Raw genomic sequence first — 15762 nt, forward strand, 5'->3', positions numbered from 1 at the left:
CGAATTTAATTTCATGCAAATTAAGCACTAATAAATTGATTTAATAGGATTTAAATTCTGCTGATTTCAGAGCAGACAATGACAGTCGCCTTTCACTGAGACAGCAGTGCTAGCTGGATGTGCATGAGGAGGCTCAGTGGTGCCTTGTCACTCAAGTCAGCATGAGTCCTGTGCTGGCAGCCTGGGGCATGGCAGGGTGTGAGGAAACCTCTAGCTGTGGCATGGATGGATGGTCATGTCCCTTTGCTGTGTCTTGTTTCTCTACTGCTACTCCATCTCTTGCTCCTGATTGCTCGTATTAGCTATTCAGTAATTTTACAGTTAGTGAACGGTGTTGATGTAGGGGCAGCTGAGGAGCAACGGGATGAAGAAAAAAAGGAAGCCAAGGCACTGGGTTCTGGAGAAACCTGAACAGCACCAGGTTAGGGCCCATTGTTGGGCAAAGGTTGTTGGTGTTGCTGGCACCCATAGCACAGAGCAGGTCCCAACATCAGTTAGAAGGCTGTCCCATCAATGCTGCAGGTAAATCGTAATGGAATGAAAATGGTATTTTTGTGTTATTGGTAACAACTCCTGTGGAATTTCAAGAGCATGAGCTGTGAAACCCAACTTGAAAACCAGCTTTCCCACATAGCTTTGTGGGGTGGGTGGATCTAGATACCATATGCATCTTCTCTACAGGGATTCAGATGTATCACAGTAGCAGTGGTGCCATTGTGGTATGACAGCCAACATGGAAAGTATTTCTGAAAGGGTGCTTTGCTTCTGTTTAGTCCTGCTTGTTTGCTTTTTAATTGCTTATAGATGCAGCAGGATGAGGGCAACAGGTCCTTGCTTTCCTCCTGCCCAACCCTGCTGCACCTGTCCTTGCCATCAGGGTTAAGTAGTGATCAATGGGCTGTATGACATGTTACTGCTGCCACCTTCAGGCTGTGCCCAAGAGACAGGTCCCTGATGCGATGAGGATTAGCCTTCTTACAGGAGCAGTTTCTTGCCATGTCCCAGATAGGATGAGTCAGCTTGGCTATAGAGTTTCAAGTAAGCCAGTAGTAACCACTTCGAGCCAATGCTCTCCCCATCACCAGTCACCCTGAGAGTTGCTTTGCTTTTTCTTTCTTGTGCAAAGAGGAGAGAGAAGGCCCAAGAGCTAGTGAAAAGGAAGGGGTGGGCAGAGAGGGGCACATACCTGCTCCAGAGGTGTGTGGGTCTGTGCTCAGCATGGTGTATGTCCAAAGAAACCACAGCAGCTATGGCTCTTTTGCAGAAACATGTTTGTGAGTATATGACTGTGAATGTGTGGGCACATCTCTTTTGTTTATACTGAGGGAACAAATATATCTGAAGCCATTAACGTCACATTTCAACTGAATAACGTGGCTAAAGCTATAATTATTGAGCCTACGGTGTTTTTATGGTATGAATCAATGAGCATACCTCAAAACTAGATTTGCTAACATCGATGGGATGAAGCTGTGGATGGTGACCTCCCGCTTCCAGCTCCCACAGCCTGATGCTCTCCTAGGGTAGAGGAGGCAGATAAAGGGCAACCTTACCTACCTTACTCTCTCTTCTCGCTCTTTTTGTTGACCATTGTAAGGAATGGGTGGCTGCTATAGAGCTGGGAGACAATATCCTATGGCAGCATATCCTAAACTGTAGAGCAAGTGAAAACCAGAAGGTTTGGAGCTACCTATGTTAAGATCTGGTGTTCAGCTCCACATAAATAACAGCAGCAGCACTGTGCTCCTGAGCACACAGTGCTTTTTGTTTGAGGATCAGAGACACCTTCATGGAATGTGAGCAAATATAAATGTCCTCGTTATATGGCAGGGAAAGTGAGTCATGGAGAGGGCTGAAAGTCAAACCTTTGCAGTATTTTAGGCAGTCAGAAGGTTAAGGGGATTTTCTTGTAAGAGGTTGTGCTGTGTAATTGAGTAGGAGTGGAACTGAAACTGGGAGTGAACATGGGCTCATTAGAAGTGCTCACTAGTAAGTTGCTTGAGGTGGAATTTTTAAATGACCAGATACAGTCCGTCCCCAGTGCTGTGCATACAGTAATTGCTATTCTCCTTCCATCCTCTTTGTTTAAAGCCTTACCCTGCCTTCAACCAACATGAAGGGTGTGCTGAGCAGTGTCACAGTACGCTGCAATGAAGGGATTTTAGCTGAGCTGTGTGCTGATCAGGAACCAGTAAGATGGGCAGAGTGTCCTTGCTGAGGTGGGGACCACTCATTGTTCCTCCACACCATGGCCTGTATTGGCACATGGGTGGACAAGGACAACTTAAAAAGCTCTGATTATTTAATTTCTCTTGGGTGTGAGTGGCTTCTCTCTGGGCTGGAGTTCCTTCACGCAGTGTGTGGGTGCAGCAAACTTCATTGCTTTGGTAGGTTGTTTGCCTTGCATGGGCTGGCCAGGTTGGATGGGTCCTGGGCAGCCTGGGATGCTGGGGGCAGCCCTGCCCATGGCAGGGTTTGGGGCTGGGTGGGTTTTAACGTCCCTTCAAACCCAAGTAATTCTGTCATTCACGGTACTGTGATTCTAAGTCCCCAGCACAGCTCTTGGCATTTGGTTGCTGCTGCTTCTAGCTGCACTCGAGTGCTTTCTGTTAGGGCAATTTCTAAAACAAAGCCTTTTCAGAGAGTGAGAGCAAAGCTGTGTGTGCTCAGATGCTTTCCTTCGCACAGCTGTGAAAAACGTTTTGATCTGGTGAGGGTGAGAGCTTGAAGTTTGAGGTATAATTGGAGTTTGGGGTTTTTGAAAAGGAAAAGGGAGATAAGAGACCAGCCGAAGCTGTCAGTCTTCCTCCTGTAGCTGTTTTTGTTCATAACTGTTTGTATAATTTCTTTGCCCATAAGAAGATGTTAATTAAATCACCACCAACTATTTAAAATAACTTGCAGTTGTTCTTGTGTTGTTGTTTTGTGTGTTTTTTTAACCCTTTCACACCTCTGGCAGAACTACAACTGTATCCCTGTAATGTGTACGTTCAGAAATTTCCTATGATTACTCACAGAGTGATTATGTTGCTTGGCCAGTTGTGTTGTTTTTTTTTCTCTCTCATTTCAAATGCCCATTTGTTAACTGACTTTTGAAATTCAGCAAGGTGTACTTAAGGGATGTGAAAGGGGAATACGTCAGTGAATGTGTAAAAGGCAGACAGGGGTTTGCATCCTGCAGAGGCTTTTCTGGCCATGTCTCTGCCCAGGTGCCCACTGTTCACCCTCTCTTGGTGGCATGTCCTGAAGCTCCTCTGCTACCATTAATTCCTGGCTTGAGCTGGTGTGACAGTGGCAGAGGAGGCAGTGATGGGCACAGGTCCGTAACAAGCCACAAAAACACCAAAATAACCACTGAAGTTTCCATCTGCTTGGTGGATCCAAAACTCTGGGCCATCCATTGGCCAGTTGCTGAATGGTGTGATCTGAAGTCACAGCTCCTTTTGTTTCTGCTTTCCAGGACCCCACACGGGTGGTCAGCCCTGTTATTGACATCATCAACTTGGACACTTTTGCCTATGTGGCAGCTTCCTCAGATCTCAGAGGCGGTGAGTGAGCACCACAGACTCTGTCCCATAGTATGAGTGTGGCTCTGAGCTGTGCTGTGGGTTCCAGCTATCCTCCTCAATGTGTATCTGCACTCTTCAGTGCTCTCTGTGTCATTTTCAGGCTGGCTTAGAGATGGCGTGAGGATTATTGTTTGCTACCGTGGAAAAAGAAATCAGGCAGGATAAAGGGTCATTTCAAAACCACCCTTTGCAGCACTGAAAGCCCAGATACTGAGGAAATGGTGGATTTCTAGGCAACAAGCAGAGGATGAGACTGTAGCACTTATTAGTATGCTTGTGCTATTTGTAGCGTGCAATATCCATGACAGTGTGCATCTGTGTGCATGGGGGGGACTAGGATGCCTTCTAAGAGCAAGGTTTCAACAGCAGATTTAATTCTGGCTGTTACTGCTTTTGGTGCGCTTGACTTTGCAACTGTAATGCGAAGTGTTGTTTCTCTTTCATATGCAGTATAAAATACATTACTCATTGGACTCCTCTCCCAAGAGTTCTATCTCCATTGGCTTGAGACATTTAAAAGTGGAGAAAATATTTCATCCAACACAGATTCTGTAGCCTAAGGGATTGAATTGCTTCCTAGTCCATGCCATTTCTAATTTCCCTAAGGTATTTCTCTGCACTGGTTTTAGGTTTTGACTGGAGCCTGCATTTCAAATGGGAGCAGCTTTCCCCAGAGCAGAAAGCCAAACGACTTGATCCTACAAAACCCATTAAGTAAGTCAAGGGGGGAAAAGAGGAATGTGGGTCACGACAGGCGTCTTGTCCCACATGGAGCCCTAGTGCCTATATCCCCAGCTGTGAAGTGCTGTGGTGTATGGCAGAGTGGAGATCTGGAGCTGGGATGCTCAGGGCTCCAGGAAGCTCATAGGAGAGCATAGCTCTGCTTGCTTTGCCCATGCAGGATACTACAGAGACTTCCTCAGTGCAGCAGCCTGCACTAAGGCATCCTGAGTGCCTGTGGCTGTGTCCCATGAGATGAGCATGTGGGGATGGGGCTTGTCCCAGCAAAGGACAAGTCTCTTCTGGGTCTGCCCTCCCCTCCTCCCCTGTGCCATCTCAGCACAGCTTTTCTTAGCTCATCCAAAGAGTAAAAAATAGTCCTGCTTTGAAATACAGACCAAACAGCTAGCAGTGGCTTTTAAAAAGCCCTTCTGAGCTGACTCTGTCCTTCCCTCCCCTCTGGAATTGTGCTCTTAATGGGCTGGTGCAGGCAAAAAAAAAAAAAGCCTGTGAGAGTACCATCATGTGAATAACCCCCCAAGCGTTAAGTGCATTTCTGATGCTGAAGCCTGCAATCAGGGCTGTGAACTTCGGGCTTGTAGGAGTTGTGCTGATGGGTGCATTAGCCAGTCATTAAATGCCAGGCAATTTATGATTGACAGCAAAATACCAAGGCAGCTGAAAGAAAGGCTCTGATGCTTTCTGAGGTTTATTGTTCTCATTTGGTAAGAAGGAAATGCACAGATGATGATGGAATAAGAGGCAAAAGGAAGAGCTTCTTCTGTTCATCCAGACACTCCTCTTGCTTCCCCAACCCTGCAGGACTCCCATCATTGCTGGGGGACTGTTTGTGATTGATAAAGCCTGGTTCAACCATCTGGGGAAGTATGACAACGCCATGGACATCTGGGGCGGGGAGAACTTTGGTGAGTCACCCTTCTTCCTCTCACTCTTTCAGGGTTGGTTCTACTTCCAGAGTCATGCCAGGTGACGATGTTAGCTGGGGCTTTGCTTTGAGTGCTCTGCATGGTTTCCCTCACATTCATAGCTTGCCGTCTCAGATGGGTAAGAGATCTACAACCATGAATGGTGAGAAGTGAGGAGCTGCTTGGTGCATGGGATTCCCTGCCTTCCATGCTCCTTTGATTTTTCTATAGGGAAATATCCTGAACCACAGAGTTTTCAGCTTCAGCGTTACCAGCAGATGAGAGCTCTCCACACATACTCCCTTGTTTCTTCCTGATCCTATTTTTTTCAAGAATAAAGCTAAGATGCGTCTTATTCTGATGTCTGATGATAGATAGCACTTCAAAGCCATGAATCAAGGCATCGGTACCTCCCTGAATTTGCAGAGTGCCTGCACCAGTAACTCTAAGAACACAATGCAGACTGGTGTCAGGGTATCATGGCTCCTTATCCTGGATTGCTAACAGCTGGGTCAGGCAAGACTGTTCTGACTTTGCAGCTGCAGCAGTGCTGCAGATCAGAGCAATAAGACTGCCTCTGAGAGGAGGAGGAGACACTTGATGTCAGAGAGGCAGATCCAAATCTGGCTTTAATAGCTCACACCTCTGGGGAGTACAGCTAGCAAGGAAGGCAAAATCTTCTTTCTTAACACATATAGCAGTGCTGTCAGCCATCCAAGGGAACAGATGCTGCCGCTTTGCGTTCTCCCACCCGCTGCCTGGCACTGTTGTTTGCTTCACACACCTTTTTCCTCCAGCATATTTTATTTATTTATATCTCATTGCTCAGTCAGTTTGCTCTTCCTCATCCTTTCTCTCTGCGAGTGGGTGTATTGCCACAGGTCTGACCCAAAGCATCTGCTCCTCTAAGGAAACCAAGCAGGAACTGACTGCAGCCCTCTTGCCTCCTCCGCTGGGTCGATAGCCCAAAAATAGCATCCAGGAAGAGAACCATAGATGTAAAGATGTGCTGCCTCTGACCCCCTACACAACTCTGCTTGTTGCTGGTCTCCAACAGCAGCCAGCTCCCTAGGATGTCAGCAGTTCTCTCCAGGAATCTCAATCCCAGCAGTATATCCAATGCTCCGTATGCATGTTTATCGCTCATCCTATGTGGCTTCACGTGGTGAAAAGGAACTCATGGCTTTGAAGCCGACACTTTCTACATATAGCTCTGTACTGCCAACAGATCACAAAACAGGATATACAGAGCTGCAGAAGCCTTTTTATTTCATTTCTTCTCTATGCTGGTTCTAAGTATGACTGATGATACAGCTGCAGATTCATAGCTTCCCAGCTGCTGGGACCAGACGGACCCTGTAGAGCTGCCGTTCTGCTGCCTGTGCCACCTCGCAGCTGGGATCTCATCCAGCTCCCTGCCAAGAGCCCTGTAACTTTCGGTGTTGATCATGCCACAAGCAAGGTGTCCTCCAGAAGGGCCACACTGAACAGCCAGGGAGAAGCTTGGGGACACCAGGAGATGCTACCCATGCTGACAATTTGTCCAGATTTTTTGAATAATCCTATTTGTCACTACTTCTGCTCCTGCAGACCTGTGCATCTTGTTAATCTGCAACATTAACATATGTGCTGGGCAGGGAGAGCTCCTGCTCTTCTGGGGGCAGGTGATGTATACTCAGTGCTGTTCACTTTGTACAACCAGCCTTAGAGTCATAAAGATAATGACCCACCTCTGTCATCGTTAATGCGCAGAATTCATGGCCTCTCCAGTAATATTGGCAGCCCCATGAAGGGAAGCTGCACTAATGTGGGCACTGCAGAAGTCAAGTCATCGTCCATGAAGGTGTACAAGAACTGTGGAGATGTGGCAATAAGAGATGTAGTCAAAGGGCATGAAGGGGGTGGGTCAGCTGTTGGATGTGGTGATCTTAGTGGTCTTTTCCAATCTTAACAGTTCTATGACGGAAACATAAAATGCTGAAGCTGTCTCTCTTGTAGAAATCTCCTTCCGTGTGTGGATGTGTGGAGGTAGCCTGGAAATCATCCCCTGCAGCCGTGTCGGACACGTCTTCCGGAAGAAACATCCCTACGTCTTTCCAGAGGGGAACGCCAATACATACATCAAGTGGGTGTTTGGGGTTTGCTTCATTTCTGTGAGGAATAATAAGCTGCTGCCTTGCAGGGAGGTGGGGAGGAAAGTTTGAGTGAAAAAAATGTGCAATACCCATGGGCAGGAATCTCATGAGCCATAGTGAGCTGGTACAGCTGTCTCCCTTAGGATTTCTAGAGTGTTGAGAACATGACAGAAGTAGGACACTGACGCGGTGCCTTTCATCACCACAGAAATGAAGGGACAGGCTCTGCAGCTCTCCAAGCCCTAACTACAGCGGTAGCAAATGCTTTAGAAGCTAAGGTCATAAGAAAACATTTATAATGCCCTGAAATCAGGCTGCCAACCATGTCTGTCAGCACCCAGTGACCTTATCCTGAAGCTGAGCGTGACTTAGCTGAACCAGAAAATATGGCTCCCGGTGCCTCTCAGCAAGGAGCAGACAGATTGAGTAGGAACATGATGGGCTGCACCTCCCAGCTGAAGGGGACCTGACCTCACACTCAGGAACACGGACTGAATGCAGTGGTGAAATGAGTGGCTGAGGTAGACAAAAATCCTGGGGGAAGCAGGTAAGGGAAGCAGTTGGTTAAGACGGGAAGGATTTCCTCTTTTGGAGCTCAAGGATGAAGGCTGTTGCTTAAGTAAAGGACAGAGTAGAACACTGGGGACACTCAGACATAATGCAGCATTGCTTCCTGGATAAACTGTTTTCGTATGCACTTACACACCAGATGTTCCTTTTAGAGTCAGTTTCCTGGTATTTCACTGAGCCAACCAGATTTATGAGGACTTAGGGTGTTGCAGCAGGGTTGCCACTGTTCCAGTCCCTCTGCAGCTCACCCATGCTTTGCTTATGACAGCAGTGTGGGAGGACTGCAAACACCACCTCCCAGTTACACCTAATACAATATTTCCAGCAGTGTTCGGGGCAGGACGGGGACTCTTCAGCTGAGCGAGTATGCAAGACATCCAGTGAAGCTTGAGATGGTGAATTCCTCACCCAAAATGCGGCATCTTAGATTTGGTGCCTGGAGAAATGGGGAGGAGGGGGAACTTCTCTGGTAGTGAGGGCTGGAGAGGTGGTTTGCATGAAGCCAAAGACAAAGTTGAGAGCATGTTGGAAGAGTTGATGGCTATTAGACAGTGTGGGCATCACCTCAGAAACTTCCTTGTCATCACCTGTCTTTCATTGCCTCCTTCAGAAACACCAAGCGCACTGCAGAGGTGTGGATGGATGAATTCAAACAGTACTACTATGCTGCCCGGCCCGCAGCCCAGGGGAGGCCTTATGGAAAGTAAGTGTCCTCCCTGCTGCAGGAAACCTGCCCATGTTGTTTCTGCAGTAATGCTCAATTAAATACTAGTGGTAGGCAGAAGCTAATGAGCAGAGTGATTAAAGCTATAAACTGGTAATTCATATGTGCAAAAGGAAGGTACTTGAATTCATACCAGCTCCATAAGAGCTTCAGCTGGCCCAAAAGAAGAGCTGAAGTTTGGGAAACATCACTCTCTGCGGTGTAATACCTCAGCAGCAGAAGTCTAGCCCCAATTAACATAAGACATATTGCCATGTGATTAACTTCTAGTGACTGAAAGCTGTATTTAAGTGCTCCTGTGAATCAAGGCCTTCTGTAGTTCTATAAACTAAGAGTAATTTATAATAGCATATATTAAATTCCTAGCACATTACTATATTAAATTAATGCTTTCATTGTGTATAGTAGATAACGTACATTGGTTACTAATCATTTTTAAAATAGCTGTGCTTCTCCACAGTCTTTTTCACTGCCTAAACTTCAGGTTCCTTGTTAAAATGGCAGTACGTCATCATGGCATTTTACCAAGTGAGATCTCCAAAGAGACAGAGATCAAAGTGGCCAACCAAGCTCATGCAGAGGACTGTTTGCTGCCTGTGCATATCTGTTGGATTTTTGGGGCCTTGAGTTTCATCCTCATGATCTTCATTGTACCTTCACAGCATTCAGAGCAGAGTAGAGCTGCGGAAGAGGCTGAAATGCCACAGCTTCAAGTGGTACCTGGAGAATGTTTACCCTGAACTTCGGTATGAACCTCCAATCTCCAGCAGGAAGCCCCATTCCTGCTACCCCAAGAAGTTCTCATTCCCTCCAGTCCCACACCTCCCTCTTGCCCAGACTCAGACACCCCACGTCCTCCCTTGGGCTTTGCAGCAGGGCATTGTGAATTTTGTCTTAGTTTTCAACACTGCCTATTCATGATGTAATGTCTTTTGTTTGTGATTCTGCTTTCCATAAGCATTCTTAGCTATGGATTTCCATGGTGCAAGACCTCACTATTATCAGACTGTCCATGCCAGGAGTTGATAACACGTATTTGGGTGACTCTGGCTTACTCTTAGCCTGATGCTTTCCTTAATACACACTTCCACAGCTGCTTTTGTGCAGATTTATTTCAGTCCCCCACAGTAGTCCAGAAACCATTGCACCCATTCTAGTAGTCGGGAGATGTAGAAAGGGTGCACCATTTTTGGAGCTGCTCCCCGGGACCCACTGGTGCAATGGCTGAATGCACACTCACAGTGTGAGAATTATTTACTGCTGTTATCTGGCTTTCTTCTTTTTTTTTGCCAAGTGTGGCATTGTGTGGCAGCATTGAAAAGGAATGCCAGCACTATGCAACCATTTGTTATGCAGTTGCCTGCTCCTGCAAGCTGAAAGCTGACCATCAGCTTGCTCGCAGTCCATTCCTTGCTCCTCTGTTTGCTTTGCACAGTTATTTATTATTCCCCTGTCAAAGGCTGATCATCCATCTCTGAAAGCTGCTTCTGCAGTTTTCCTGGCTGTGCACTACTTGTAGTGGTTTGTTGCTGAATTAGATCTCACCAGTCCTTATCTGAAGGTGAATGGTACAGCAACACCCTCCTCATCCCATTCCCTTGGAGCACACTATTTGCCAGGAGTAGGGCTGTTGTTTTCACACTGTTCCCACAGGATTCCTGAGGAACTGCTATATCAGACTGGGATGATCAGGCAAAGGCAGAGCTGCCTGGAGTCACACAAGTCTGAAGACCAAGAGCTGCCCATCCTGAGCTTAAATCCTTGTATCACCAGCAAAGGCACATCAGCAACAGCACAGGTGAGAAGGCTGGAGTGTCATGCTATGTGGAGCTATGGGCTTCCTGTAGGTGGTGGGGCAGTCATTTAATCTCTTTGTGTCTCAACTGTCTACGAAGAAGAAGAGGAAAATACTTTCCTCCTGCATTTTTTTGTTGGCCATTTGGATAGTCGGTCAGGTAAAGCATGCGAGGGTTGATTAGATGATTAGAGCTGGGACTTCCTTGTCACAGTCCCTTGAGACAGTGCCTTCCTGCTATAGGGAACCTGCCTTAGCTGTAGGCTTGGACTTGACGATCTCTAGTGACCCCTTTGAACCCCTATAATTCAGTGATTCTGTGGCAGATCCAAGGTGATTCCCTCAGCTTACTAAATCTCTGTTGGAGGGTCACCCTTCTGCCTTTCCTGAGAGGGTGTGCTGTTCAACCTTGGTAATTCACCTCACTTTGCTGGAGGCACTGGGCAGCAGCATGGATTTAGGGCAGAAGCCCCAATATAGGCTCGACCACCTACTTCTGTGCTAGTCTGAGCTGAGATCCTGCTGCTGCCCATCTGCAGAGATCAGAGGAAGACAAAGAGAACTATAATTTCCTTTCATCTTTCAGCCTAATTTCTTTCAAAATGCACTGAATTGCAATGGTATTTATAACTTCATAGTCTGTGTTCTCTCAGTGTTAGATTGCCCATTAAACTATTGAGAATTTAATGAGGATGATCTTGTGGTGTTTTTTTTTTTTCAGTCTGACTGAGACAAGAAAAAGCTGTGTGAATCAGTATGTGTTCTCCAAACCATATTCTAGGAAATGTTAGAGCCAAGAGCAGGCGTGTGTGCCTTGCAGTGGGGTCACTGGGGTGGGACACTGAGGATCTGCCTTTGCTTTGGGCTCCCACTGTGATCTGGGGCATGTCAGAGCATTCTCTCACTGTTCCCATTTATAAAGCAGGGAGGATAACAATCACTTGCTTCTTTGGGGATGCCATGAAATAGTTGAATATGCAGTGATATGCTTGCTTCCACTTGACTTTACATCCCTAATACCAACAGCAAGAGAAGAGAGCTAATGAGAGCAGGTCATCATGTTTTGCAAGGGCAACTTTGCTGAAGTAAAAAAGGTGTTTTCTTAGGGCTCACATCAGGCTGCTTCTTGCTAGGCCTGGGGGCTGCCGTGCCAAGCCAAAGGTCACACTTTGCAATAATTTCCTCATTTCTGAATGATGCAGAATAGCAGTGACAGGTGCCTGCTCGAATGATGCTAAAGCCTAGAAAAAGAGCTGCATGCCTCAGATGCGGGTTAGAGTCAGCTGAGGCTGCAGAGGATTGCTGGCTGTGGTGTGCAGCTGGTAGCTCAGCTTTCCCAGCGCACCCTCTTACTCCTTGCTCTGCCACCACTTCAGTATTTGAGTATCTTCCCCACATACCCCATCCCCCCCACCATCCTCTACTTTCTTAATTTTAAACATTATTTTCTCTGGCTTTCATTTTGGGCTGAAAAGTGACAAGATGTGATTAGAAGTGGATGGAACATTTTTCAGCAGGACTGACTTCCATAAAAAACCCTTCTGTCAAAATAGAAGAGTTTTGTGGAAATCTGTCAGTTTAGATAAAAGAGCAGCAGGACGGCCTGGGGGCAAGGGTGGGAGATCCAATGTCTGATGTTGAGCTGATGTATATGTCTAGCTTAGTAGGCCGGCTTCTCAGGATGAAGAGCTCAGGAGGAGTGGTTAAACCATCCCGTCTATCCCATGGAGCCCATGTTGAATGAGAGGATGGTCCTTCCTTGAGACAGGATGAGTAATGGGATGGCATGGGCAGAGCCTGGCCTGGGATTAAGCATGGAGAGAAGCAGTTCTCTGTAAGATGCCTCTGAAGCGAGGTTATAGAGGCCAGGGAATCCACTCCTTGAATTATCTGAGAAATCTAACACAGGTACAAGTTGCTGGTGCTGAAGAGCCTCACAAACACAGGTGAATACCCATAACCAAGTCCTGTTCCGAACTAAATGATGAGCAATTGGTTAAAAATGTAAAACAGTTTTCCAAGCAGGTTGTAGTATCATGGATGCCAAGAGCAGGTGTTGGAATTCACCCCTTAAGGCTTGGTTCTTCACAGATGCAGGACTAATTTGGCATGGTTTTACAGACTGACAGTGTGCACAGTTGGGATGTCTGGAATGCCTTCTCTATAGGATCAGGTGAACTCTGTTCCATCTGACAAAGAAGAAGTAGTTGCCAAAAGGCCCCTGAGTTGCAGAATGTGGCTCTGAAAACGAATGCTCGTTTTATGTGGAAATCTTGGGCAGCTCTTGCTGAGAAACCTGTGGGCAGGCTGTTCAGAAAGACAGGCTCAATTTCTATTAGCTGGTGGGGAGAAATAGGCTAAGAAGCATACGATGCAAGGAGCACAGTGTGAAGTCCTTGTAGATCTGGGTCTGCTGTGCGAAAAATATGTTGTCCCTTCTAGGTGGCTAAGAACCTGGGCTTCAATTAGGGGTGCCTATAAGCAGTGCCTGAAGCAGACTCTTGCAGGTCCCACTCTTTTGACATAAAGGGGAACTTTACCCATAAGATTTGTGACATTTGGGAACAGAATCCTGAGGAATTGCAGATATCTGCTGTATGTTACCTACTGTCTCCTTGTGCCATCCACAAATCATTCCTACTGCCCTTCCCTGGAATAAAAGTGATTGCATCTTGTGTGGTTAGTACTATTTCCTTTTCTGTTTTGCCATGCTCCCTAACCATAGCCCAGTTCTGTCTACCTTTACCTTGTGAACAGTTTTCTTCTAGCTACTTTCAGGGACATTTGCTTTGGTATGGTAATATGCCAGTTGCATACAGCTGCAGATTTAGAGAGGCTTGGAGCATCCCTAGTGACATATCCTGGAGCCTCTTGAAGCCAATAATTTTTCTGATTGGTTTCAGAAGAGGAAGGATCCAGGCCATAGCGTTTGCTTTCCAGGCTGAGGAATACCAAAAATCAACCTTGATTTCTCATCTCCTTTTTCTCTTTTATTTCTCTTTGAAGGAATGGACATACACATACAACCATCAAGTCCGTCAGCAGCAGTTGTGCTTGTCTGTGTATACCCTGTTCCCTGGCTCCCCAGTGCTCCTGTCACCTTGCAAAGAAAGCGACAACAAGCAGGTGAGCCCCTTCACTGACCTTCTATGCTCTTTCCTTTCCTGCAGCATAAAATCACTGCACATCAAATCACTGGGATGTGCTCTAACTTCAGGGAAGTACAGTCAATCTGGGAGCACAGACTTTAGCCTGTTCAGCCCTTTGCCTCTTAAATGAGTGTGTTGATAAGGATGTCTATTAGTGCAGGTGGTGATCTGGATACTTATCCGCAGAAGTCAAACTGAAACTGGCAATTTAGTCCACATGGGCCGCCAGTCAGCCAGCAGAGGCTAACGTCTCTGTGCAGTTAATCATTGAGCTGGCATTTGAACCAGTGACCTGGAGAAAAAACCATTAGTAATACATTATCTTTCTAACACCAAGCAAAGGCTGAGCTTAAATGAGTGCTGCAGATGGGAGGAGGGCTCAGCATGTCGTCTGCTTGGCATAGGCTGGGCAGCCCTGTGCTTCCCTGTGTCAGGCCAAAAAGTCTTAGTGACAACTGTCTCTGGATGCTGAACCAGCATAGTAAAAGCATATTGAGGAGGAGGAAGTTTGTTCACCCCTGTTTTTTCTCTCATGTGTCTTTCAGCAGCAATGGGGTAAAGTTGGGTCACACCTTGAGCACATAGCTTCACGCTTCTGTTTGGACACTGAGACCATTGGGGACACAAACGAGAGCACCAAAGAACTCGTCATCAACCCTTGTGAGAGCACAGCCATGAGTCAGCGCTGGGACATGGTGATGTCTTGACCTGCTTGAGGACTTACCCAGCTGGGCTGGGCACTGAGACTTGCTACACACAGTCAAGATGCACCAGATAGAGCTCAAATGCAAAACCATTGGGGAGAGGAAACAATCAAATAAAAGCACAGTGCTGCGGGTTGAAGAACAGACACTGATTGCAAGGCACGTAGGCGTTACTGGTCTGCTGGCAGTTGTGTGTTCCAAAAGAAAGGATGGCAAGAAACCAAAATGAAACGTTTTAGAGGGACACTGGGGCTCCTGTGATGGGCCCTGCAGAAGTTAAGTGTCTATAGTATTTATTAATCTCACTGAAAGAACAGATAGAAGAGCCTTGAAGACCCAAAGGAGACTTGGACTCAGCAAAACAAGCATCTTTCACAGCTTTGGGGGGCGAGGCAAGTGCATGAGGAGGGATGTGCCAGGGGATGCTAAGATATTTCACTTGGGAACAAGTAGAAAACGTTGAGTTATATTGCACTTTTTATTGCTGTGATTGAGTTTGTCTTCTGATAGGAGTCTGGGTGGAGCTGTGTTGTACATTCAGATCTGTATGTGATCTACAGATACATATAGACACAGAACAGTCATTTATGGCTATAGCCGGGATAAAATGGCAGGTAGTAGAGTTGTCCTAATAGTGTGCTAACTGGGGTGACTGAATCTCCAAAGTCCAAGCAGAGGGATCAGTATGTGAGATGAAAGTATACAAACCACTGTGAAGCTGGGAGCAGAATTATTTCTGCTGTCCGAAGGCCATGGGTGAACCTCGGTCGTTGAAACTCCCCTATAATCTCACTATGTGTCTCTCGCTGCTTCATGTCTGGAATAAGTCAAATTTTAAGTATTCTTCCATAAAAATAATATTTTTGGTAATTTAAAGTAATTGTGTCATATTTGTGTTTCCCAATTTCCTGGCTGCAGAGGAAGGGACTCCTGTGATTTCTTGGGTTTTGACAGATGAGTAATTAGATAAATTATTAATTAGTGGTCATCTTAAGTGCAGTGGCTGCCAAAGGAGAAAAGTACGGAAGACCTCAGTCCCTCCCCCCCACTTGGAGAATACCTGCAGATCCCTCATTGCAGCAGGTGGTGGGCAGTGAGGCACCAAGAGCACAAACAGCTCTTGGAGAGAACTTGAATGGGACTGTCAGCATCACTTGAGAAAAATACAGTTTGTGCCCCTAAGAGCTCTTGGGTTTAATGAAAATCCTGTCCTTTAGTCCCCATGCTACAAACTCTAGGTAAAATATCGCAAGCTTTGAGCTCTCAAGTGCTTTCAGCATCCCCTCTTGAATAATTGCTGGCTTTCAGGATTTTACTGCCTCAGTTTCTCCTCCCTCGGTGCTGGAAAAAAGCCATATTGCTTAAATCTCCATGGCTTTAAAGGCAGAACCAGCATAAGTCTTTATTTACAACGTGTCTCAGGGTATAAATGCTTTCTATGTGCTGCAGTGATTACTAACCTAATCAAGC

At 46.4% G+C, this 15762-nt stretch overlaps 1 protein-coding gene across 4 annotated transcripts in view; it reads left to right on the forward strand.

Annotated features, from left to right (window-relative positions):
- GALNT14 (polypeptide N-acetylgalactosaminyltransferase 14) overlaps nt 1-15168 on the forward strand; it is a 60301-nt gene extending 45133 nt beyond the window's left edge. The window contains exons 7-15 of one of the 4 annotated variants that reach the window (XM_015856893.2): nt 3461-3548; nt 4199-4283; nt 5248-5354; nt 7214-7340; nt 8531-8623; nt 9307-9390; nt 10298-10442; nt 13446-13565; nt 14134-15168. In XM_015856893.2, the coding sequence (XP_015712379.1) occupies nt 3461-3548; nt 4199-4283; nt 5248-5354; nt 7214-7340; nt 8531-8623; nt 9307-9390; nt 10298-10442; nt 13446-13565; nt 14134-14295 (1011 nt within the window). In that variant the 3' untranslated portion in view covers nt 14296-15168. Of the gene's footprint in view, nt 1-3460; nt 3549-4198; nt 4284-5111; nt 5216-5247; nt 5355-7213; nt 7341-8530; nt 8624-9306; nt 9391-10297; nt 10443-13445; nt 13566-14133 lie in introns of all 4 variants that reach the window. The other 3 variants (XM_015856896.2, XM_015856895.2, XM_015856897.2) reach the window with 3 other exon arrangements.
- The last annotated feature ends 594 nt before the right edge of the window (nt 15169-15762 follow it).

Source organism: Coturnix japonica, chromosome 3 (assembly GCF_001577835.2).
Source record: "Coturnix japonica isolate 7356 chromosome 3, Coturnix japonica 2.1, whole genome shotgun sequence".
Classification (NCBI taxonomy): domain Eukaryota; kingdom Metazoa; phylum Chordata; class Aves; order Galliformes; family Phasianidae; genus Coturnix; species Coturnix japonica.